At 44.9% G+C, this 22,213-nt stretch overlaps 1 protein-coding gene and 1 long non-coding RNA gene across 2 annotated transcripts in view; one reads left to right on the top strand and one right to left on the bottom strand.

The window, feature by feature from the left end:
* The window catches only part of LOC308467825, a 411,166-nt gene that overhangs the window by 203,705 nt on the left and 185,248 nt on the right, over positions 1-22,213 (bottom strand). The window lies entirely within an intron of this gene.
* The window catches only part of LOC308467699 (FERM and PDZ domain-containing protein 3-like), a 33,330-nt gene that overhangs the window by 9,266 nt on the left and 1,851 nt on the right, over positions 1-22,213 (top strand). Inside the window, exons 7-13 of the mRNA XM_080989407.1 lie at positions 18,007-18,126; positions 18,411-18,547; positions 19,206-19,323; positions 19,419-19,508; positions 19,815-19,994; positions 20,669-20,798; positions 21,416-21,973. Of these exons, the coding sequence (XP_080845533.1) occupies positions 18,007-18,126; positions 18,411-18,547; positions 19,206-19,323; positions 19,419-19,508; positions 19,815-19,994; positions 20,669-20,798; positions 21,416-21,973 (1,333 nt within the window). The remainder of the gene's footprint in view (positions 1-18,006; positions 18,127-18,410; positions 18,548-19,205; positions 19,324-19,418; positions 19,509-19,814; positions 19,995-20,668; positions 20,799-21,415; positions 21,974-22,213) is intronic.

Below are 22,213 nucleotides of genomic sequence, written 5' to 3' on the forward strand. Positions count from 1 at the left end.
TACAGATGGTAAAAAAAAATGTGTTCCCCTTCAGAGGAAAAGGCCTGAAGCCAAGCCAAGTAAGCGGGGTGGCAAGAGGAGACAACAATTTTTGGCTCCCACCCTCAAAGCACTTGTCTCATTCAAACAGTATTCATTTCTACTGGCTTATTTTGGCAGAGGATTTGAAATGCCAGGAGCTGTCATTTATTAAGCAAAGACCCGTGATGGATGCCTGGAGGATTAGATAATGTTTAGGGGAAGAGGGAGACAGGAAAGTCACAGTATCAAACTCTACACAAGCAAGGGCATTTTCTGCAAGGCACAAATGATACCTGCGCTTATCTGACATGTTGTTGTTCAGTTGTTTAGTCGTGCCCGACTCTTCGTGACCCCATGGACCAGAGCACGCCAGGCACTCCTGTCTTCCACTGCCTCCCGCAGTTTGGTCAAACTCAAGTTGGTAGCTTCGAGAACACTATCCAACCATCTCATCCTCTGTTGTCCCCTTCTCCTTGTGCCCTCCATCTTTCCCAACATCAGAGTCTTTTCCAGGGAGTCTTCTCTTCTCATGAGGTGGCCAAAGTATTGGAGTCTCAGCTTCACGATCTGTCCTTCCAGTGAGTACTCAGGGCTGATTTTGTTAAGAATGGATAGGTTTGATCTTCTTGCAGTCCATGGGACTCTCCAGAGTCTCCTCCAGCACCATAATTCAAAAGCATCAGTTCTTCGGCGATCAGCCTTCTTTATGGTCCAGCTCTCACTTCCATACATCACTACTGGGAAAACCATAGCTTTAACTATATGGACCCTTGTTGGCAAGGTGATGTCTCTGATTTTTATCTGACATAGGGAAGGACAAATGACGCCTCATGGGCTTCACTCAGCTCATTCTCCTGTTTCTAACCCAACAGGAGTCCTACCTGGTACAAAATAAGAAGATGGCAAAAAGGCTCTTTTACTTTAATAGTTCTGCAGAAGAGGTGGTTTCAGCATGTATAACTTGTCATGTTTCCCTCTGCATCTGGCCACCCTATCTCAGAGGCATTGGCAGGGTCCTTTTAACTCACATTGCAAGGGGCTCATGGCAGTTTTCCCAGTCAGAGTGAGACATAATCTCAAAGGTGCTTAGATGAGATGGGTTGCAGCTTTGCCAGGAGCACTTGGCCTTGCAGCAGTTTGGGAGTGTCTCCCTTCCTATGGAAGATTTTGACTTCTCTAATAAAATACTTGCGCTATTCAGCACTTTATAAGTATTGCGTGGACAGGCGGAGTCCCCCAAACCCTGGGTGCCCCCCGTGTGGAATAACAACTCAAGACAATGTGCTATGGGATTAAAATTGGCCGCAACTTTATTATGTTTCAGAACTTGGTCTTGGTTGACCACAAACTTGACATGAGCCAACAGTGTGACGCGGCAGCTAAAAAAGCCAATGCAATTCTGGGCTGCATCAATAGGAGTATAGCATCTAGATCAAGGGAAGTAATAGTGCCACTGTATTCTGCTCTGGTCAGACCTCACCTGGAGTACTGTGTCCAGTTCTGGGCACCACAGTTCAAGAAGGACACTGACAAACTGGAACGTGTCCAGAGGAGGGCAACCAAAATGGTCAAAGGCCTGGAAACGATGCCTTATGAGGAACGGCTAAGGGAGCTGGGCATGTTTAGCCTGGAGAAGAGGAGGTTAAGGGGTGATATGATAGCCATGTTCAAATATATAAAAGGATGTCACATAGAGGAGGGAGAAAGGTTGTTTTCTGCTGCTCCAGAGAAGCGGACACGGAGCAATGGATCCAAACTACAAGAAAGAAGATTCCACCTAAACATTAGGAAGAACTTCCTGACAGTAAGAGCTGTTCGACAGTGGAATTTGCTGCCAAGGAGTGTGGTGGAGTCTCCTTCTTTGGAGGTCTTTAAGCAGAGGCTTGACAACCATATGTCAGGAGTGCTCTGATGGTGTTTCCTGCTTGGCAGGGGGTTGGACTCGATGGCCCTTGTGGTCTCTTCCAACTCTATGATTCTATGATTCTATGTGGGTAGACCTTGGCTCAGGCATTGGGCATTTATCCCTCCCAGCCCCCCGCCGGGGATCTGGGGAACATCAGGATTATCCAGTGTGGGGGACGGGATGGGCTGGCTCTGGAGAACATATGTTCAAGCAGAGAGAGCCCGCCCCCATTATGCCACTGTCGCAGGGGAGAGCAATGACGACCTCTAGGCGTACAGCCAAAGCCTCCCCTCAAACAACCCCTTTAACGGGGAACCCTGGTATCACCACCGCAAAGAGGAGGGGGGCATGGGTACATTCATCTTTCAGGATGACTGGTATTGATTGAAAAAGAAATAGCATTTTTGGCAGCACATTCATCTTAATTGCTGCAGTTTTGCCTAACAATGAAAGGTTCATTCTGCTCCATATTTCGAGGTTTCTTTTTACCTCAAGCCAAGTTTTTTCATAATTGTTTTTAAATAGATTTATATTTCTTGATGTTAACCATATCCCTAAATGCTTAACCTTTTTGTGAACTTCAATCTCAATATTTTGTTCTAACTCCATTTTTTCCTCTTGCTTCAAATTTTTAACTAATAAATTTTATTTTATTCCTATTTAATTTAAATACTGCCACTTCCCCAAATTTCTGGATCTTTTCTATTAATTTAGGGAGTGAAGTTTTAGGTTCTTCCACTGTTATCACTAAATCATCTGCATATGCTTTTAACTTAAACTCACTTTCCCCAGTTTTTACACCTCTCTTTGTCTGCTCTTATATTTCTGGCAAGTACTTCCAGTACCAGGATGAACAGCAATGGTAATAATGGACACCCTTGCCTAGTTCCTTTTTTGTATCTTACCTTCGTCCGTTATCACCTGGTTTATAATTAGTTTTGCTTTTTGTTCTGAATAAATTGCTGAATAAATTGCCTTTTAAAAATTTGGGACCACATTTTATTTCTTCAAGTAACTTTGTCATCAATTTCCAAGAGACGTTGTCAAAGGCTTTTTCAGCATCTATAAACATCATTGCTGCTTTCTTTTCGTTTTTAACCTCCAGGTATTCTATTACAGTCAAAATATTCCTTATATTCTCCTTCATTTGTCTACCCGGAAGAAACCCTGCCTGATCTTGATGTATATACTCATTTAGTATTTTTTTTTCAATCTGTTAGCTAATATGTTTGCAAATAATTTATAATCGTTGTTTAGCAAAGAGATAGGCCTGTAATTTTTAATTTGCAACAAGTCTGAGTCTGGTTTTGGGATTACTGTAATATAGGCCTCTTTCCATGTTTCTGGAATTTCACCTGTATTCCATATCTCATTCATGACATATTTCAATGGGTTCACTAATTGCTCACTTAGTTTTTTATAATATTTCGCTGTAAATCCATCCGGACCGGGTGACATGCCATTTTTTGACCATTTTATTACCTCTAGCAGTTCTTGCACTGTTATTGGGGTATTTAAAATCCTCATTTGTTCTTCTTTTATTTGTGGTAAATTACTACTTCTGATGTACTCTTCTATCTTAAACATTTTTTTCTTCCCTTTCCTATACAAATCTGAAAAGTATTTTTACAAATCCTACTCTTATTTCCTTCATCTTATCTGTGATCTTTCCATTTAAATTGATTTTATTTATGGAGTTCCTTTGTTCACTTTTTTTTAACTGCCAGGCTAGCAGTTTTCCTGGTTTGTTTGCATGCTCAAAATATATTTGTTTCATTATTTTTATTTTCCAACTAATTTCCTCCTTAACTATCACTGAATATTGAGTTTGTAAAGTTTTAATTGCCTGTTTGACTGCCTCCTTATTTGCTTTCCTTGACAGTTGTTTCTCCTTCACTGTAATTTCCTCTAAAATCTCCCTTTTCCTTTTCTCTTTCAATTTCCTTTTGTATGAATTTTGTTGTATAAAGTGTCCTCTCATCACTGCCTTGCTTGCATCCCAGACCATCTGTAATTTTGTTTGTCCTTGACTGTTTATTTCAAACTATTTTTTTTAAAACGATATTTATTGAGAATTTAAAATTACAGAAAGAGAAGGAAAAAAACAAGAAAAAAGAAAAGGAGAGAAGGTAGATAAAAATAGAGATTAAACAATATAAGTCAATAAAAACAAAAGTAAAAAAAAACACACACACAATACATCAAAAAACAAAAATAAACAAAAAATTTAAAAACAAATCCAATATTCCCAAATCTTTATCTTTCATTAACTTGTTTCATCGACTTCCTCACACCTCCCTTTTTTTGTATTCTAGTTATTAATTATCTCAGCAAATCCTTTCCATCTTTCACAATATTCTGTCATTAAATTACCTTAATCTATTTTAACCTTATTTTACCATAAAAAACCCTAAAGCTTGAAACTTAAATCTTATTTATACTTAATTCTTTTTAACAAAACATATTTATACATAGTTCTTTTTAACATTTCTACTAAAGCCAAATAGTTTCATTCCAACATTTTTCTAATACTCATTAATTTTACAATAATTTTCTAGATGAATTTTTAAAACTTTCTTCCAATCTTCATCCGTCGTCTCTTCTTCCTGGTCTCGGGTTTTGTCAGTCCTTTCTGTCCCATCCATCTAGTCCATCAACCTGGTGACCTTCTATCCGAGGCTCTTAAGTCTTTTCCATGTCCCTTCTGCAGGTCTTCTTCATGTTTATACCTGCACTTTACTTTATCTTCTGCTGATCTTATTCTTAATTTCTTTCCTTTCTCACTGAGGGGTAGATCTCGGGGAGACTCCAACTTGACAATATCTTTATCCCTTCTCAACAAGTCAGCCCATTCTCCATAGTCGAAATCCAAAAGATATTTGAAGGCATGTTTCAAAGTCCCTCCAAGGTTGAGGGCCCCCACAACTCCAAACTCTCCCTGGCCCAAAGCCAGATCCGAAAAGTCAAAACATCCCTGCATAGGGGGATCTATCCATCTTCCCATCTCCAGACCAAACAGTACTCCATCTCTCCAAATCTGACTTTCTCCAGATTCAGTCATCAAAAACAGCAACTTATGTTCCTGCCAGGCCGCAGCTCTCTCCGTTTCTGGTACTTGAGGTTCAGCAACTACCTCCTCCTTTATCTTCTTCACCACTTGCTCTGTCAAAACACATTCCTGGATTAATTCCGGAGTGGTTTCTATATAAGTATTCACTGTTTGTCCAAAATTTCCAACTGCAACAGTCATCAAATCCATCTTCTCATGAAGCTGTTCCAGTAAAGCACTTGTCTTGCAAAAAGCAAGCACTAAAGCTTCTTCTGGGCACATTCTTTTTCAAGGTCGGTGTCTAGTTCCCACGATCTTTTATCTCTACAGCTGTGGAATTCCCCAGATCGACTCCAGCAACAGTTTCACAAGCTCCCTCTAGAGGAAACAATTTCTATTTGTATCCGTCTTTTTAAAAGCCGCTCTAGCAACAAAGTTCCTTTCGTTTTCCAGATATTTTGTTCCTTTTAAGTGCAAAAGGGAACATTGGAATCAATATGTTTCTCTTTTTTAACTGTCAAAAACGTTTTATCCACAGTCAATGAACTTCCCCAAAGTGTCTGTCTCTGACACCCCGCTCCCAGGATCAAGACAGTGGAAATTTATCTTTCTTTACTTTCTCTTCTGCAGGTTTAAACAGTCTAAAAAGATTCCCCCCCTCTTCTCCTGCTTCCAAGGGGGGTTTAGTGATTTTAGCTGATGGAAATTTAGTCCTTTACAAACGACTTTCCAGACTCTAGCTTGCAATGTCTTTGCTTCAATCTATTTACAAAAGCGGAAGGCGGACTTCCTGTTTAGACCTTCCCACTTCGGTGCCAAATTAAAAAGTTTCTTAATCCAATTTTCCGTTCTACTCAAGGGCAGTTGTTTAAAATCCAATTGTCCACAGGAAAAAGTCAGCACTCTCCGGCAACAGCAATGCGGCTTCACTCCGTGAAAAGAGCAGTCGATTCGAAGCACCGCGCCATTCGCCCCACGTCGCTCCGGATCCCCGAAACCGGGTTTCCCCACGAGTAGGGGAGGCGCAAAAGGTGCCAGCTGAATCCCACGTCCACAGGCTTCTCCCGCCTGTGGTTTTTAGTGGGTCTCCGCCTCGCCGCGGCGGTCCAGACCCTAGTTCTCACGAAGCGGATTCCTCCTGGTCAGAGGAAATCCGCCATTGCCGGAGGCGCTAACCCTGAAGTCTGTTTATTTCAAACTAATCAGTCAAGGCCTTTTTTGTTTTTTCCATAAATTTTTGATCATCTAGTAAGTCTTCATTTAACCTCCATCTGAATTAAATTTGGCTTTATTTTTGTAGTTCCATAATCAAGGAATTATGATCTGAAAAGGTTCTGGGATTAATTTCCAATTTTTTGACTCGTGGTTCCAATTCTTTGGAGATCCACAAGGAGTCTATTCTTGAACTGCTGTCATCAACATGGCTATAATAAGTGAACTCTTTATCAAAGATATGTCTTATTCTCCATATATCTATCAGGTTTAAATTTTGAGCCATGTCGAAAAAAGTCTTTGGAAGTTTACCTTCTTTTGTCTCTTTTTTCTAGCTGATCTTTTTTTTTTTTCTAATGATGGGACTCCATTTAAATCTCCCATTAAGCTCATCTTTTGATCTGCAAATTCAAGTAATTCCGTTTCTATTTTGGGTGCATAAAATGTACCAGTATCACATTCTCTCCCTGAATTTTTATTTGTATTATTAAGACTCTTCCTTTTTCATCCGTCTGAATCAATTTGGGTTCTAGTGCAGGATTTATATAGAAAACTACTCTTCTTTTATCTTTGTCTGACGAGATGAAGTCCAAACCTATTTTTTTATTACCGTATTTTTCGCTCCATAGGGCGCACCTGACCATAGGGCGCACCTAGTTTTCAGAGGGGGAAATCATCTCTCTTTTTCTTTCTTTCTTTACTTCCATCCTCCCTTTCTCTGTCCTTCTTTCCTTCCCTACTTCCTTCCTTCCTTCCTTCCTTCCTTCCTTCTTTCCTTCTTTTCTCCCTCCCAGGGAGCCAGTGTGGTGTAGTGGTTCAGAGCGGTGGACTTGTGATCTGGTGAACCGGGTTCGCGTCTCCGCTCCTCCACATGCAGCTGCTGGGTGACCTTGGGCTAGTCACACTTCTCTGAAGTCTCTCAGCCCCACTCACCTCACAGAGTGTTTGTTGTGGGGGAGGAAGGGAAAGGAGAATGTTAGCCGCTTTGAGACTCCTTCGGGTAGTGATAAAGCGGGATATCAAATCCAAACTCTTCTTCTTCTTCCCTTTCTCTGTCCTTCCTTCCTTCCTTCCTTCTTTGTCCTCCCTCCCTTTCTCTGTCCTTCCTTCCATCCTTCCTCGCGTCCTTCCTTCCGTCCTCCCTTTCTCTATCCTTCCTTCCCTCCTTCCTCCCTTCCTTCTTTCCTTCGTCCCTCCCTCCCTTTCTCTGTAATTCCTTCTTTCCTTCTTTCCTTTCTCTGTCCTTCCTTCCTTCTGTCGCTCAATCCTCCCTCCCTTTCTCTGTACTTCCTTCCTTCCTTCGTTTCTCCCACTCTCCCATTCTCCTTCCTTCCTTCCTCCCTGTCTCTGTCCTTCCTTCCCTCATTCCTTTGTCCCTCCCTCCCTCCCTTTCCCTGTCCTTCTTCCTTCCTCCCTCCCTCCCTCCCTCCCTTTCTCTTAACTTCCTTCCTTCCCGCCCTCCTTCCTTCCTTCTTTCCTCCCTCCCTTTCTCTGTTGTGTTCCCTCCTTCCTTCCTTCTTCCCTCCCTCCCTCTTTTTCTCTGTCCTTCCTTCCTTCTTTTCTTCTTTCCTCCCTCCCATTCTTTGTCCTTCCTTCCTTCTTTCCTTCCTTCTTTCCTTCCTTTGTTCCTCTCTTCCTTTTTCTTTCCTTCCTTCCTTCTTTCCTTCTTTCCTTCCTTCTTTGCTTCCTTCCTACTTTCCTTCCTTGTTTCCTCCTTCCCTTCCTCCCTTTCTCTATCCTTCTCTACTTCCTTCATTGTTCCTCCCTTTGTCCCTGCCTCCCTTTCTCTGTCCTTCCTTCCTTTTTTGCTTCCTTCGTTCCTTCCTCCCTTCCTCCTTCCTTCCTTCCTTCCTTGCTCCCTTCTTTCCATCTTTTCTCCCTCCCTTTCTCGGTCCTTTCCTCCTTCCTTCCTTCCTTTGTCCTTCCCTCTCTCCCTTTCTCCCCCTTCCTTCCTTCCTTCCTTCCTTCCTTCCTTCCTTCCTTCCTCCCCTAGCTTGCTTCCTCTGTCCTTCCTTCCTTCTTTCCTCCCCCCTTTTTTTTAAATAATATTTTTATTCATTTTCAAATACAAATTTATACAACCATTATCAGAATTTATCACATAATCTTCTTCTTTTTTTACTTCCCTCAGTTTTCTCTGCCAATCTTCCGTTTTATTTATTTGTTTACACATTTTCTAATTTTGATATTGCCTTTAGAATATATCCTCCCCAGTCTTATTCCCTTTTTTACAATATTCCTCATATTTTCACAGAACATCTTGAAAACCTACAAGCGTTGTCTGTTCATCACATATACTTTTCAGATAATCTGTAAATTTTCCCCAGTCCTCGATGAACTTCTGGTCTCGCAAATATCGAATCTTCCCTGTTAGTTTATCCAGTTCTGCAAAGTCCGTCAATTTCGATCTCCATTCTTCAACCGTCGGTAATTCTTCCTGTTTCCATTTTTGGGCCAGGAGTATTCTCGCCGCTGTTACTGCGTATTGGAAAAGTTTACAGTCTTTTTTACATATTTCATTTCCTACAATTCCTAGAAGAAAAGCCTCCAGTTTCTTAACAAATGTATATTTCAACATCTTTTCAATTCATTATAAATCATTTCCCAGAAGCCTTTCACTTTTTTACATTCCCACCACATATGATAAAATGCCCCTTCTTTTTCTTTACACTTCCAACACTTATTACATGTTTTGTACATTTTTGCCAGTTTTACTGGTGTGATATACCATCTATATACCATTTTCATAACATTTTCCTTTAACGCAGTACATGCCATAAATCTTAATTTTTCATTCCATAGTTTTGTCCAATCATCAAATTGTATATTATATCCAAAATCTCTGGCCCAATGTACCATCACCGATTTAACTTCTTCATCTTTTGTATACCATTCCAGCAACAATTTATACATTTTTGATAAAATTTTGTAATCGTTACTTAGTATTTCTGTTTGAAATTTTGAATCCTTTTCCACATAACCGCACTCTTTAAAATCCTTTTTAAACATTTCATTAATCTGATAATAATGCAACCAATCATATACATACTCTTTTACCTCTTCATACGGTTTCATTTTCCATTTCCCTCCTTCTTTAATTATCAACTCTCCATATGTTATCCATCTCCCCCTCATATTGATCTTTTTGACACTCATCACCTCTAATGGAGATAGCCAGTGAGGAAGTGTTGGTTCTAATAGGTTTTTATACCTATCCCATATATCTATAAGCGATCTTATAGATATCACCCCTTAACCTCCTCTTCTCCAGGCTAAACATGCCCAGCTCCCTTAGCCGTTCCTCATAAGGCATCGTTTCCAGGCCTTTGACCATTTTGGTTGCCCTCCTCTGGACCCGTTCCAGTTTGTCAGTGTCCTTCTTGAACTGTGGTGCCCAGAACTGGACACAGTACTCCAGGTCAGGTCTGACCAGAGCAGAATACAGTGGCACTATTACTTCCCTTGATCTAGATGCTATACTCCTATTGATGCAGCCCAGAATTGCATTGGCTTTTTTAGCTGCCGCGTCACACTGTTGGCTCATGTCAAGTTTGTGGTCAACCAAGACTCCTAGATCCTTTTCACATGTACTGCTCTCAAGCCAGGTGTCCCCCATCTTGTATTTGTGCCTCTCATTTTTTTTGCCCAAGTGCAATACTTTACATTTCTCCCTGTTAAAATTCATCTTGTTTGTTTTTGCCCAGTTCTCTAATCTGTCAAGGTCGTTTTGAAGTGTGATCCTGTCCTCTGGGGTGTTAGCCACCCCTCCCAGTTTGGTGTCATCTGCAAATTTGATCAGGATGCCCTTGCGTCCAATCCAAGTTCAACCGAGTACTTTTGCAGAAATCTGTCTTTCTCTCCAACCATCTTAATTCTTTGCTTTCTTCCTCCATATTTGAAGGAGAGACCCTCTGGGAATTCCCACCTGAAGAAAATATTTTTTCCTCCTCAAAATGTTGGTCAAATCTGTGTAATTAGATCTCAGGCTCAGGAAGTGTCTAGGGATATCTTTAAAGAGGACGATGGCTTTGTCCTGAATTTTCAAACCTTTTTCGTAATGCAGCCCCAAAATGGTGTCTCTTTGTTCTTTGGTCTTGAAGACCACTATACAATCATAGGTAATTTTTGAATCTTTTTGGGGGCCAAATCTATAGACCTTTTCTATCCACAAATCAACTTCTTCCTTTTTCAAGTCCCACCACGCCATAAATTGATCTGTCAACCACTCCCTGAGTTGATCTTCTTTCTGTTGAGGGACACCTCTCAATCTTAGATGGGTTTCCCGTTCCTTCATCTGAAGAAATGCAATCAAATTTGAATTTTCATATTGTAATCTTTCCAAATCGGTGACTCTGTCTCAAGCTGTGTCAACCTTGTCTCATGAGTTGTAGCCTCAGTCTTCACCTCTTTCAACTCCGCACTTAAATCTTCAAACTTTTTATTCCTCTGTATTACGATTTGTATTATCTTAAATTTCAGACAACAGTTGCCTTACAGAGTCCTCAGAAGCTGCACTTCTAGAGCTTCTTCTTACTGCTCCCTTGTCTGTTTTATCAGCACACATAGTTGCTCAGGAATTTCAAGGTCAATCCCACAATAGGCGGGGGGGGGGGGAGAGAAAAACAGCTTCCCAAGACAATCCCACAGGAGTCAGTTTCAGGCAGGCAGCAGCCTCCCAGATCATTATTACTGAAAGGCAGACTGTAAAAAAAAAAAAATTCTCAATCCCTTTTGGTGTTTGAAAGGCAGTTCTGGAGGTACCAGATACTTTTTGCTACTTAAAAGCAAGTCCAGACAGCGGCAGGATACAGTGTGTCAAAGTCACTTGAAACGAAAGTTGATTGTTTCCTCTTCCATTGTGACGTCACAATAGAGTCTAGCCTTTCCCTACCAGGAGGTCCTCTGCAGAATGAAGGAGCCTCTTTGATTTAGTACACAGTCTCACAGGGTTCTTAAAGTTAGAAATTTTTTCCCTCCCCTTTGCCCTGAAGAAGGAGGGTTTTAGGATTTACTTGAAAACTTTCAAACAGTCTTTTCCCACTTAGTGCTTTGGTCCGCAGTAACCGACTCTCCTTTGATTCAGCAGAAGGGATCGAACTCCGTTTTTAAATACCTTTCTGGTCCAAAAAATAACCTGATTTAAGCTTTAACTTTTACTCACAGTTCCAAATTTTCTTTATTCTTTTTGGGAGGAATTGGCCACTCACAATCGCCAAACTCGGAGCTTTGCACTGTGAAGAAAGTGAGTCATTTCCGCTGTGCTGCGTCTCCAACCCCACTTGCTCTCGGGGCTCTTTACGAGCTTACCGGGGAGTGGGGGAGTCAGCAAAAGGCACCCACCGGAACACCAGGTCCTCAGAACACTCGAGCTGAGGTTTTTGGGGGGGCACCGCGTCGCTCTTGCGGTCTCCCCTTGCTTCACTGCACTGGGGCTTTTTCAGCCGAAAGAACTCCTGTCTACCATTACTGGGCTACCAACCAGAAGTGCTCTCCCTCCCATTTCTGTCCTTACTTCGTTCTTTCCATGCTTCCTTCCTTCTTTCCATGCTTCCTTCATCCCTCCCTCCCTCTTTTTCTCTGTCCTTCCTTCCTTCCTTCTTTGCTTCCTTCCTTCCTCTTTCCCTTCCTCCCTTTCTCTATCCTTCTCCCCTTCCTTCCTCCCTCCCTTTGTCCCTCCCTTTCTCTGTACTTCCTCCCTCCTTCCCTCATTTTCTCTCTCCTTCCTTCCTTCCTTCCCTCCTTCCCTTTCTTTGTCCTTTCCTCCTTCCTTCCTTCCTTTCTCCCTCTCTCCCTTTTTATTCTTTCTTTACTTCGGTCCTTCTTTCTGTCTTCCTACCTTCCTTCCTTCCTTCCTTCCTTCCTTCCTTCCTTCCTTCCTTCCTCCTTTTCTCCCTTCCTTTCTCTGTCCTTCCTTCATTCCCTCCTTCCTTCCTCCCTTCCTTCCTCCCTCCCTCCCTTTCTCTGTACTTCCTTCCTTCTGTCCTTCTTTACTTCGTCCATTCCTCCCTTCCTCTGTGCTTCCTTCCTTCGTTCCTTCCTTCCTTCCTCTTTCCATTCTTCCTCCGTCCCTCTGTCCCTCTTTTTCTCTGTCCTTCCTTCCTTCCTTCCTTCCTTCCTTCCTTCCTTCCTTCCTTCCTTCTTTCCTTCCTCTGTCCTTTCTTCCCTGCCTCCCTCCTTCCTTTCTTCCTTCTTTCCTCCCTCCCTTTCTCTGTCCTTCCTTCCTTCCTTTGTTCGTCTCTCCATTTTTCTTTCTTTCTTTCCTTGCTTCCCTCCTTCCTTCCTTCCATCTTTCCTTTGTCCTTCTCTACCTTTCTCCCGCCTTCCTTCCTTTCTCTGTCCTTCCTTCCTTCCTTCCTTCCTTCCTTCCTTCCTTCCTTCCTTCCTTCTTTCCTTCCTCCCTCCCTTTCTCCTATCCTTCCTTTGTTCCCCTGCCTTCCTTTGTCACTCTCTCCCTTTTTCTTTCTTGCTTTACTTCCGTACTTCCTTGCTTGCTTCTTTCCATCTTTCCTTTGTCCCTCCCTCCCTCCTTCCTTCCTCCCTTTTCCTGTCCTTCCTTCTTTGCTTCCTTCCTTCCATCCCTCCTTTCTTCCTTCCTTCCTTTGTCCCTCTCTCCCTATTTCATTCCTTCCTTTCTTTCTTTTTTCCTCCCTCTCTTTCTCTGTCCTTCATCCCTTAATCCCCCTCCATCCCTCCCTCCCTTTCTGTCCTTCCTTCCCTCCTTCCTTCCTTCCCTCCTTCCTTCCTTCTGTGCTTCCTTCCTTCTGTGCTTCCTTCCTTCTTTCCTTCCTTCCTTTTCCCCTCCCTTCCTCCCTTTCTCTGTCCTTCTCTCCTTCCTTCCTTCATCCCTTTGTATCTGCCTCCCTTTCTCTGTCCTCCCTTCCTTCCTTTTTTCCTTCCTTCCTTCCTTCCTTCCTTCCTTCCTTCCTTCCTTCCTTCCTTCCTTCTTTGCTTCCTTCCTTCCATCCTTCCTTCGCTCCTCCCTTCCTCCTTTCCTCTGTCCTTCCTTCCTTCCTTCCTTCCTTCCTTCCTTCCTTCCTTCCTTCTTTCCTTCCTCCCTCCCTCCCTCCCTCCCTTTCTCTGTCCTTCCCTCCTGCTTTCCCTTTGTCCCTCTCTCCCTTTTTCTTTCTTTCCCCCCCCCAATTTTTTATTGGTTTTCACAACATTATAAACAAACAGACACATAAGACAAACAAACATAAATCATAGCCTTATTAAAAAATACACTTATTAACATTGTGAAGTGACTTCCTCGCTTCCCCTTGGTTGAATTTCATTGCATGTCCTTTTAACAGTTTTCCAAATCACAGTTCTTATATAATTTAACTTAAGCATTAACATCCTTAGATCTTCACATTATGAAATTAAACATATTAATTCATCACTTAACTTAACACTAAATCCTAAACCAATTAAGTATCTGCAAGCTGTTTTCAGTTAACTTAACATATTTAACTAAGTGATCATTAAATTTAATCCAATCTTCCTGATACTCCTCCTTCTGGTCGCATCTTTGGCAGCACATTCACCTTAATCACAGACTCTTCCTTTTTCTTTCTTTCTTTAATTCCTTCCTTCCTTCTTTCCATCTTTCCTTCTCTCCTTCCTTCCTTCTCTCCTTCCTTCCTCCCTCCCTTTCTCTATCCTTCCTTCCCTCCCTCCTTCCTTGCTTCCTTCCCTCCTTCTGTCTTTCCTCCCTCCCTTTCTCTGTCCTTCCTTCCTTCCTTGGTTTCTCCCACTCTCCCATTCTCTCTCTTTCCTTCCTTCCTTCCATCCTCTCTCGCTCCCTCCCTTTCTCTCCCCTTTGGTCGTCCCTCCCTTTCTCTGTCCCTTCCTTCCTTCCTTCCTTCCTTCCTTCCTTCCTTCCTTCCTTCCCTTTGTCTGTCCTTCCTTCCATCCTTCCCTCCCTCCTTCTTTCCTTCCTTCCTCCCTCCCTACCTTTTTCTTTCTCTCCTTCCTTCCTTCCTTCCTTCCTTCCTTTGTCCCTCCCATTCTCTGTCCTTCCTTCCTTCCTTCCTTCCTTCCTTCCTTTGTCCGTCTCTCCCTTTCTCTTTCTTTCTTTCTTTCTTTCTTTCTTTCTTTCTTTCTTTCCTTCCTTCCTTCCTTCCTTCCTTCCTTCCTTCCTTCCTTCCTTCCTTCCTTTCTTCCTCGATTCCTTCCTTCTTTCCTCACTCCCTTCTCTGTTCTTCCTTCCTTCCTTCCGTCCTTCTTTCCTTCCTCTTTCTCTCTTCTTCCTTCCTTCTTTCCTAAGTCCCTCCCTCCCTTTCTATATCCTTTCTTCCCTCATTCCTCCCTTCCTTCTTTCCTTCATCACGCCCTCCCTTTCTCTGTTGTTCCTTCCTTCCATCCTTCCTTACTTCTGTCCTTCCTTCCGTTCTCCCTTTCTTTGTCCTTCCTTCACTCCTTCCTTCCTTCTTTGCTTCCTTCTTTCCTTCATCCCGCCTTCCCTTTCTCTTTCCTTCCTTCCTTCCTTCCTTCCTTCGCTTCCTTCTTTGCTTCCTTCCTTCCCTCTTTCCTTCAGCCCTCCCTCCTTTTCTCTGTCCTATCTTCCTTCCTTCCTTCCTTCCTTCCTTCCTTCCTTCCTTCCTTCCTTCTTTGCTTGCTTCCTTTCTTCTTTCCTCCCTCCCTTCTTTCTGTCTTTCCTTCGTCCTTCCCTCCCGTTTTCGATACTTCCTTCCTTCCTTCCTTCCTTCCTTCCTTCCTTCCTTCCTTTATCCCACTCTCCTTTTCTCTTTCCATGCTTCCTTCCTTCTTTCCTCCTTCCCTTTCTCTGTCCTTCCGTCCTTCCTTCCTTCCTCCCTCCCTTTCTCTGTCCTTCCTTCCTTCCTTCCTTCCTTCCTTCCTTCCTCCTTTGTCCCTCCCTCCCTTTCTCTGTCCTTCCTTCTCTCCTTCCTCCCACCTTCCTTTCCTCCCTCCCACTTCCTTCCTTTCCTTCTTTCTTTCCTTCTTCCTTCCTTCCTTCCTTCCTTCCTTTCCTTCCTTGCTCCTTCCTTCTTTCCTCACTCCCTTTCTCTGTTCTTCTTTCCTTCGTCCATCCCTCTCGTTCTCTCTTCTTCCTTCCTTGTTTCCTTCCTTCCTTCTTTCCTTCGTCCCTCCCTCCCTTTCTCTTTCTCTTTCCTTCCTTCCTACCTTTGTCTCTCTCTCTCTCTCTCTCTCTCTCTCTCTCTCTCTCTCTCTCCTTTCTCCTTCCTTCCTTCCTTCCGTCCTTCCTTCCTTCCTTCCTTCCTTCTTCCCTCCCTCCCTGTCTCTGCCCTTCCTTCCTTCCTTGCTTGCTTTCTTCCTTTGTCCCGCTCTCCCTTTCTCTGTACTTCCTTCGTTCTTTCCTTCCTTCCTTCCCCACTTCCTTCCTTCTTTCCTCCCTCCCATTCTCTGTCCTTTCTTCTTTCTTTTTTTTCCTTCTATCCTCCCTGCATTTCCCTATCCTCCCTTCCTTTCTCTGTCCTTCCTTCCATCCTTCCTTTCTCCCTCTCTCCCTTTTTCTGTCTTTCTTTCCTTCCTTTCTTCCTTCTTTCCTCCCTCCCTTTCTCTATCCTTCCTTACTTCCTTCCTCCTTTTCTCTTTCCTTCCTTTCTTCTTTCCTTTGTCACTCCCTCCCTTCCTCTGTCCTCCTTCATTACTGCAGTCTTTCCTTCCTTTGTCCCTCTCTCCCTTTTTTCCTTCCTTTGTCCCTTCCTTCTTTCTTTCCTCCTGCCCTTTCTCTGTCCTCCCTCCCTCCCTTTCTCAGTCCTTCCTTCCCTCTTTCCCCCTTCCCTTTCTCCTCCCTCCCTCCCTTTCTCTGTCCTCCCTTACTTACTTACTTCCTTTGCCCCTTCTCCCTTTCTCTCTCCTTCCTTCCTTCCTCTCTCCCTTTTTCTTTCTTTCCTTCCATCCTTCCTTCTTTCCCCCTCCCTTTCTCTGTCCTTCCTTCCTTCCTGCCTCCCTCCCTCCCTTTCTCTGTCCTTGCTTGCTTGCTTCTTTCCTTTGTCCCTCCCTTTCTTTTTACTTCCTTCCTTCCTTCCATCCTTCCTTCCTTCGTCCCTCCCTCCCTTTCTCTGTCCTTCCTCCCTTACTTCCTGCTGTCCTTTCTTCCTTTGTCCCTCTCTCCCATTTTCTTTCTTCCCTCCTTCCTTCCTTCCTTCTTTCCTCCCTCCCTTTCTCTGTCCTTTCCTCCTTCCTCCTCCCTCCCTTTATCTGTCCTTCCTTCCTTCCTTTGTCCTGCTCTCCCTTTCTCTGTACTTCCTTTGTTCTTTCCTTCCTTCCTTCCTTCTTTCCTCCTTCCCCTTCTCTGTCCTTCCTTCCTTCCTTTGTCCCTCCCTCCCTCCCTTTCTCTGTTCTTCCTTCCTTGTTTCCTTCCTTCCTTCTTTCCTTCATCCCTCCCTCCCTTTCTCTCTCCCTCCCTCTCTGTCTTTCTCTGTCCTTCCTTCCTTCCGTCCTTCCTTCCTTCCTTCATGACGCTCTCCCTTTCTATTTCTTCCCTGCCTTTCTCTCTCCTTCCTTCCTTCTTTCCCCCTCCTTTTCTCTGTCCATCCTTCCTTCCTTCTTCCCTTCTTCCCTCCCTCCCTGACCTTCCTTCCTTTGTCCCTCTCCCCCTTTTTCTTTCCTTCCTTCCTTCTTTCCTCTCTTTCTCTGTCCTTCCATCCTTCCTTCCTTCTTTCCTTCCTTTGTTCCTCTCTTCCTTTTTCTCTCCTTCCTTCCTTCCTTCCTTCTTTTCTTTCAATCAATCAATCTTTATTATGGTCCAGAGACCCAAGAAATCATTACAAATCAATATCAATACACAATTTTCTTTGTCCCTCTCTCCCTTTCTCTGCCCTTCCTTCCTCTCTTCCTTTTTCTTTCTTACTTTCCTTCCTTCCTTCTTTCCTCCCTCCCTTTCTCTGTCCTTCCTCCCTTCATCCCCTCCTCCCTCCCTTTCTCTGTCCTTCCTTCCTTCCTTCCTTCCTTCCTTTATCCTGTTCTCCCTTTCTCTGTACTTCCTTCCTTCGTTCTTTCTTTCCTTCCTTCCTTCCTTTGTCCCGCTCTCCCTTTCCTTCCTTCCTTCTTTCTTCCCTTCCTTTCTCTTTCCTTCCTTCCTTCTTTCCTTCCTTTGTCCCTCCCTCCCTCCCTTTCTCTGTCCTTCCTTCCTTCCTTCCTTTGTCCCGCTCTCCCTTTCCTTCCTTCCTTCTTTCTTCCCTTCCTTTCTCTTTCCTTCCTTCCTTCTTTCCTTCCTTCCTTCCTTCCTTTGTCCGTCTCTCCCTTTCTCTTTCTTTCTTTCTTTCCTTCCTTCCTTCCTTCCTCGATTCCTTCCTTCTTTCCTCACTCCCTTCTCTGTCCTTCCTTCCTTCCTTCCTTCCGTCCTTCTTTACTTCCTCTTTCTCTCTTCTTCCTTCCTTCTTTCCTAAGTCCCTCCCTCCCTTTCTATATCCTTTCTTCCCTCATTCCTCCCTTCCTTCTTTCCTTCATCACGCTCTCCCTTTCCTTCCTTCCTTCTTTCTTCCCTTCCTTTCTCTTTCCTTCCTTCCTTCCTTCTTTCCTTCCTTTGTCCCTCCCTCCCTCCCTTTCTCTGTCCTTCCTTCCTTCCTTTGTCCCGCTCTCCCTTTCCTTCCTTCTTTCTTCCCTTCCTTTCTCTTTCCTTCCTTCTTTCCTTCCTTCCTTTGTCCTGCTCTCCCTTTCTCTGTCCTTCCTTCCTTTGTCCCTTTCTCCATTTCTCTTTCCTCCCTCCCTTCCTCTGTTCTTCCTTCCTTCCTTCGTCCCACTCTCCCTTCTTTCCTCCCTCCTAAATCTTACTAGGATGGACGGGGAAAGTGACCCCAGGGTCATATAGCCCACCCCGCTTGCCAGAGCTCTCCTTCCTCCCCCCCAGGTCGTTCAACGGACCCACTACCAAGGCATGCGATGCCTTTTTCGGGTCAGCTTCTATCCCAAAGACCCCGTTGAGCTGCTGCAGCGAGACGCCGCTGCCTTCGAATACCTCTACATCCAGGTCAGCGGTGTGTGTATGAATGTGTGGTTAGAGGGTCCCAATCCTTCCTTCTTTCTAGCTGGCTGCTCTGCCTAGTGGTCCTCACTGCCCCTCCAAGGTGTGGGGTATAAATTATTATTATTATTATTATTATTATTATTATTATTATTATTTTGCTGTGGGTAAGCACTAGACCCTGCTTCCAGCTCACTAGTGTTCTCAGCCCCCCCCCACTCTAACCACTAGGCGCTGCTTCCCAGCCCCCTGCTCTCAGCTCTAGGTGATGTTTCTCCTTCCCCCTCCAGAGCCGCAACGACATCATCCGGGAGCGGTTTGGCACCCACCCCGATCCGGATTCGCTTCTGGTCCTGACAGCTCTACACATCTACATCACCGTCTCGGCTGCCCGTCCCAGCCACAAGGTGGCACTCAGAAACGTCGAGTGAGTGAGATCCAGGGGGAACACTGAGGGTCATCCAGACCAATCCGTTCCCTCACCCAGGACAGCAAACTGTCCTTCCTTCTTTCCTCCCTCCCTCCCCGCCTTCTGTTCTTCCTCCCTCTCTCCCTTTCTCTGTCCTTCCTTCCTTCCTTCCTTCCTTCCTTGAGAGCCAGTGTGGTGTAGTGGTTAAGAGCAGTAGACTCGTAATCTGGTGAACCGGGTTTGCGTCTCTGCTCCTCCACATGCAGCTGCTGGGTGACCTTGGGCTAGTCACACTTCTCTGAAGTCTCTCAGCCCCACTCACCTCACAGAGTGTTTGTTGTGGGGGAGGAAGGGAAAGGAGAATGTTAGCCGCTTTGAGACTCCTTCGGGTAGAAATAAAACAGGATATCAAATCCAAACTCTGGATTTGAAGGAAGAATAGAGAAAGAAATGAGGGAAACAAGAAAGAAAGAACGAACAAAGAAAGAAAGGGATGGAGGGAGGGAGGGAGGGAGGGAGGAAAGAAGGACAGAGAAAGGGAGGGAGGATAGAGAAAGGGAGGGAGGAATGAAGGAAAGAAAGAAAGAAGGAAGGAAACAAGGAAGGAAGAACAGAGGAAGGTAGGCAGGAAGGAAGGAAGGAAGTTGGAGTGCGTGCCTTTCCTCTTTCTCCCCAGGAAGGAGTGGGGTCTGGAGCCCTTCTTGCCTCCTTCTCTGTTGCCGGCAACCAAGGACAAGCTCCTGCGCCGGTCGCTCTCGCATCAGCTGAAGGCACACCAGCGGCGCAGCAGCCAGGTGGGACCCTAACCCCCGGGGTGGGACCCTAACCCCACCTCAAACCCGGGGTCAGGCTGGATGACCCCAGGGGTCCCCCGATTCTCTCCTCGCAGGTCTCCCCCACCCGGGCCAAGCTCCAGTACCTGCGCCTCCTCGACCGGCTACCCACCTTCTCCGGCGTCATCTTCCAGACTGTCGGGATGGTAGGGGTTCTGGGTTCTGGTTTGGTTTCGGTTTCCTGGCTCAGATTCTGGTGCCAGGTTCTGTTTTCTGGTTCCCAGTTCTGGGTTCTGGGTTCGTATTCTGGGTTCCGGTTTCCAGTTTTGGTTTCCAGTTCCTGGTTCTGGTTTCCAGTTCGGTTCGGTTAGGGTTCCGGGCTCAGATTCTGGTTTCAGTTCCGGTTTCTGGTTCCTGGTTCCAGGTTCCAGGTTCTGGTTCCTGGTTCAGTTCTGGTTCTGGGTTTGTATTCTGGGTTCCAGGTTCAAGTATGACTACTTTGACTCTCGTAGGATGGCCAAGACGCGGCGCCCACCATTCTGGTGGGCCCCCGCCACGGCGTGAGCCACGTCATTGACCTCCACACCAACTTGACCACCGTCCTGTGCGAATTCAGCCAGATCAGCAGAGTCCAACTCTTCCGGGAGAACCTGGGCGTGGCAAGGGTGGAGACTGGCATCGTGGACGCCAAGGTGAGCAGGCTGGAGGGCCATCTAGGGGCCATTCCGTCACTTGGATTTTCTTTTTTTAAAAAAAAAAAAGAATCAGATTTTTGAAATTTTCAATCACATTTTTTCTATTTCAATCACATTTTTATGCACAGATTTTTTATTTAAACAGATTTTTTCTATTTAAAGCACATTTTTAAAAAATTCTGATTCTTTCGATTTATATCGGATTCTTTCGATTTAATTCAGATTTTGATTTAAATCGGAATTTTATGATTTAGATCAGATTTTTTTCATTTAAAACAGGTTTTTCATTTAAATAATACAGTGGTACCTCGGGTTAAGTACTTAATTCGTTCCGGAGGTCCGTTCTTAACCTGAAACTGTTCTTAACCTGAAGTACCACTTTAGCTAATGGGGCCTCCTGCTGCCGCCGTGCCGCCAGAGCACGATTTCTGTTCCCATCCTGAAGCAAAGTTCTTAACCCGAGGTACTATTTCTGGGTTCGCAGAGTCTGTAACCTGAAGCACATGTAACCTTAAGCGTATGTAACCCGAGGTACCACTGTATTTGGGTTTTACTATGATGAGAATAATAACATAGTAATAAACTAGAATATTGTATGGTCCTATTATTCCATTAATAATAATGATAAATATTTTATGATTTTATGATTCCAATACTACTTCTCTCCCCAGCCACTGGTGCTTCTGATGGAGTGGCCGGAAGCCACCAATTTTGCTGGCCTCATTTCCGGCTACTGCCACCTACTGGCCAACTCCAGGAAGACGCTTTTCCTGGTCGCACCGCCTCCCATGACCAAGGCAGGTATGTTTCCAAGCAAGGGAAATTCCAAGCAGCCAAGATGCCGGATTTTTCTGGAGGGGATGAAATTCTGGATTGAGGGAAGCCAGCCTGGGTCCCTATTGTTGTTGTTGTTGTTGTTGTTATATTTACTCTTACATTTCTCCAACAAAATAGGGACAATCTTAATAACAACAACAACAACAACAACAACAATAACACCCTTACATTTCTCCTATGAAAATAGGCGTATCCTAAATAACAACAACAAAACAACATTAATGCTTTTACATTTCTCCGCTGAGCATAGAGACGTAAGTAATAACAACAACAAAACAACAATTTTACTCTTTCGTTTCTCCTATGAAAATAGGAACACTCTAAATAACAGCAACAATAACAGCAACAACAAGAAAACAACAACAATCATGCTTTTACATTTCTCCGCTGAGAATGGAGATGTCAGTAACAACAACAACAGAAAATATGAATGCCCTATGGACAAACGGGAGATTCCGGGTTCGAATCAGGCCCCAGGACAGCTTCTTTCCATCCTGGGTGAAGAGAGTGGACTATACAACCCCAGAGCCCCTTCCCCGTCAACCAAACTCACCCTCCGCTTGCTCTCTCTCCTTTTCCAGGCAGAGAGAAGGAGGCTGGGAACCATAGCGCTGGCAGCAACCGCACCGCTGCGCCGGCAGAACTGCCGCGCCGCCACCACCCCGACCTCAACCAGAACCGTATCTTTGGCTATGAGGAAACCCGGCCCAGGACCAAATCGGACCCTGTGCTGAAACTCCCGGGCACCGAGGGTGAGGACTGCGGTGCCCAGCGCACCCAAACCCGCTCAGTGGACGGTCCTGGACGGAAACTCGGCTGTGCTGGCCTGGACCTGACGGTGCTGCCACTGCCGGGTAGCGAGGGCGACGAGGACGACCCCGGCGCTGCCCCAGCCATCGCGGCACCGCCACCTGGCTTCGGCGACAACAGCTCTGACGAGGACGACGCCCGGTGCCAGCGGATGGCACCAAGTGAGGACGGTGGGTGCCAGTTCCCGGTGACCTTCGTCCAGGCAGCCTCACCAGGGTCCCGGACGGTCCGGGAACGAGCCCAGGATCTCGACGAGGCGCTGGTGTCCACCCTGCAGGCCCTGGAAGCCCTGGCGGAGGCGGAGAACAGGCTGCTGGCTCCGGCGACAGGTATTAAAGAGGGCGTCGAGCCCACCCCCTGGGATAGAGATTAGGTATAGGGTTATTATTATTATTATTATTATTATTATTATTATTGGGGTTAGGGATAAGGGTTCAAGATAGGGATAGTAATTAGGACTAGCATTATTATTAGGGTTAGGGATAAGGGTTAGAGATAGTGATAGGAGTTAGGGACAGGGATAAGGGATATTGTTGTTATTCAACATCCTAACGCTCCCGCCCTGTGTG

This window comes from Podarcis pityusensis (assembly GCF_964106645.2).
Source record: "Podarcis pityusensis genome assembly, chromosome: W".
Classification (NCBI taxonomy): domain Eukaryota; kingdom Metazoa; phylum Chordata; class Lepidosauria; order Squamata; family Lacertidae; genus Podarcis; species Podarcis pityusensis.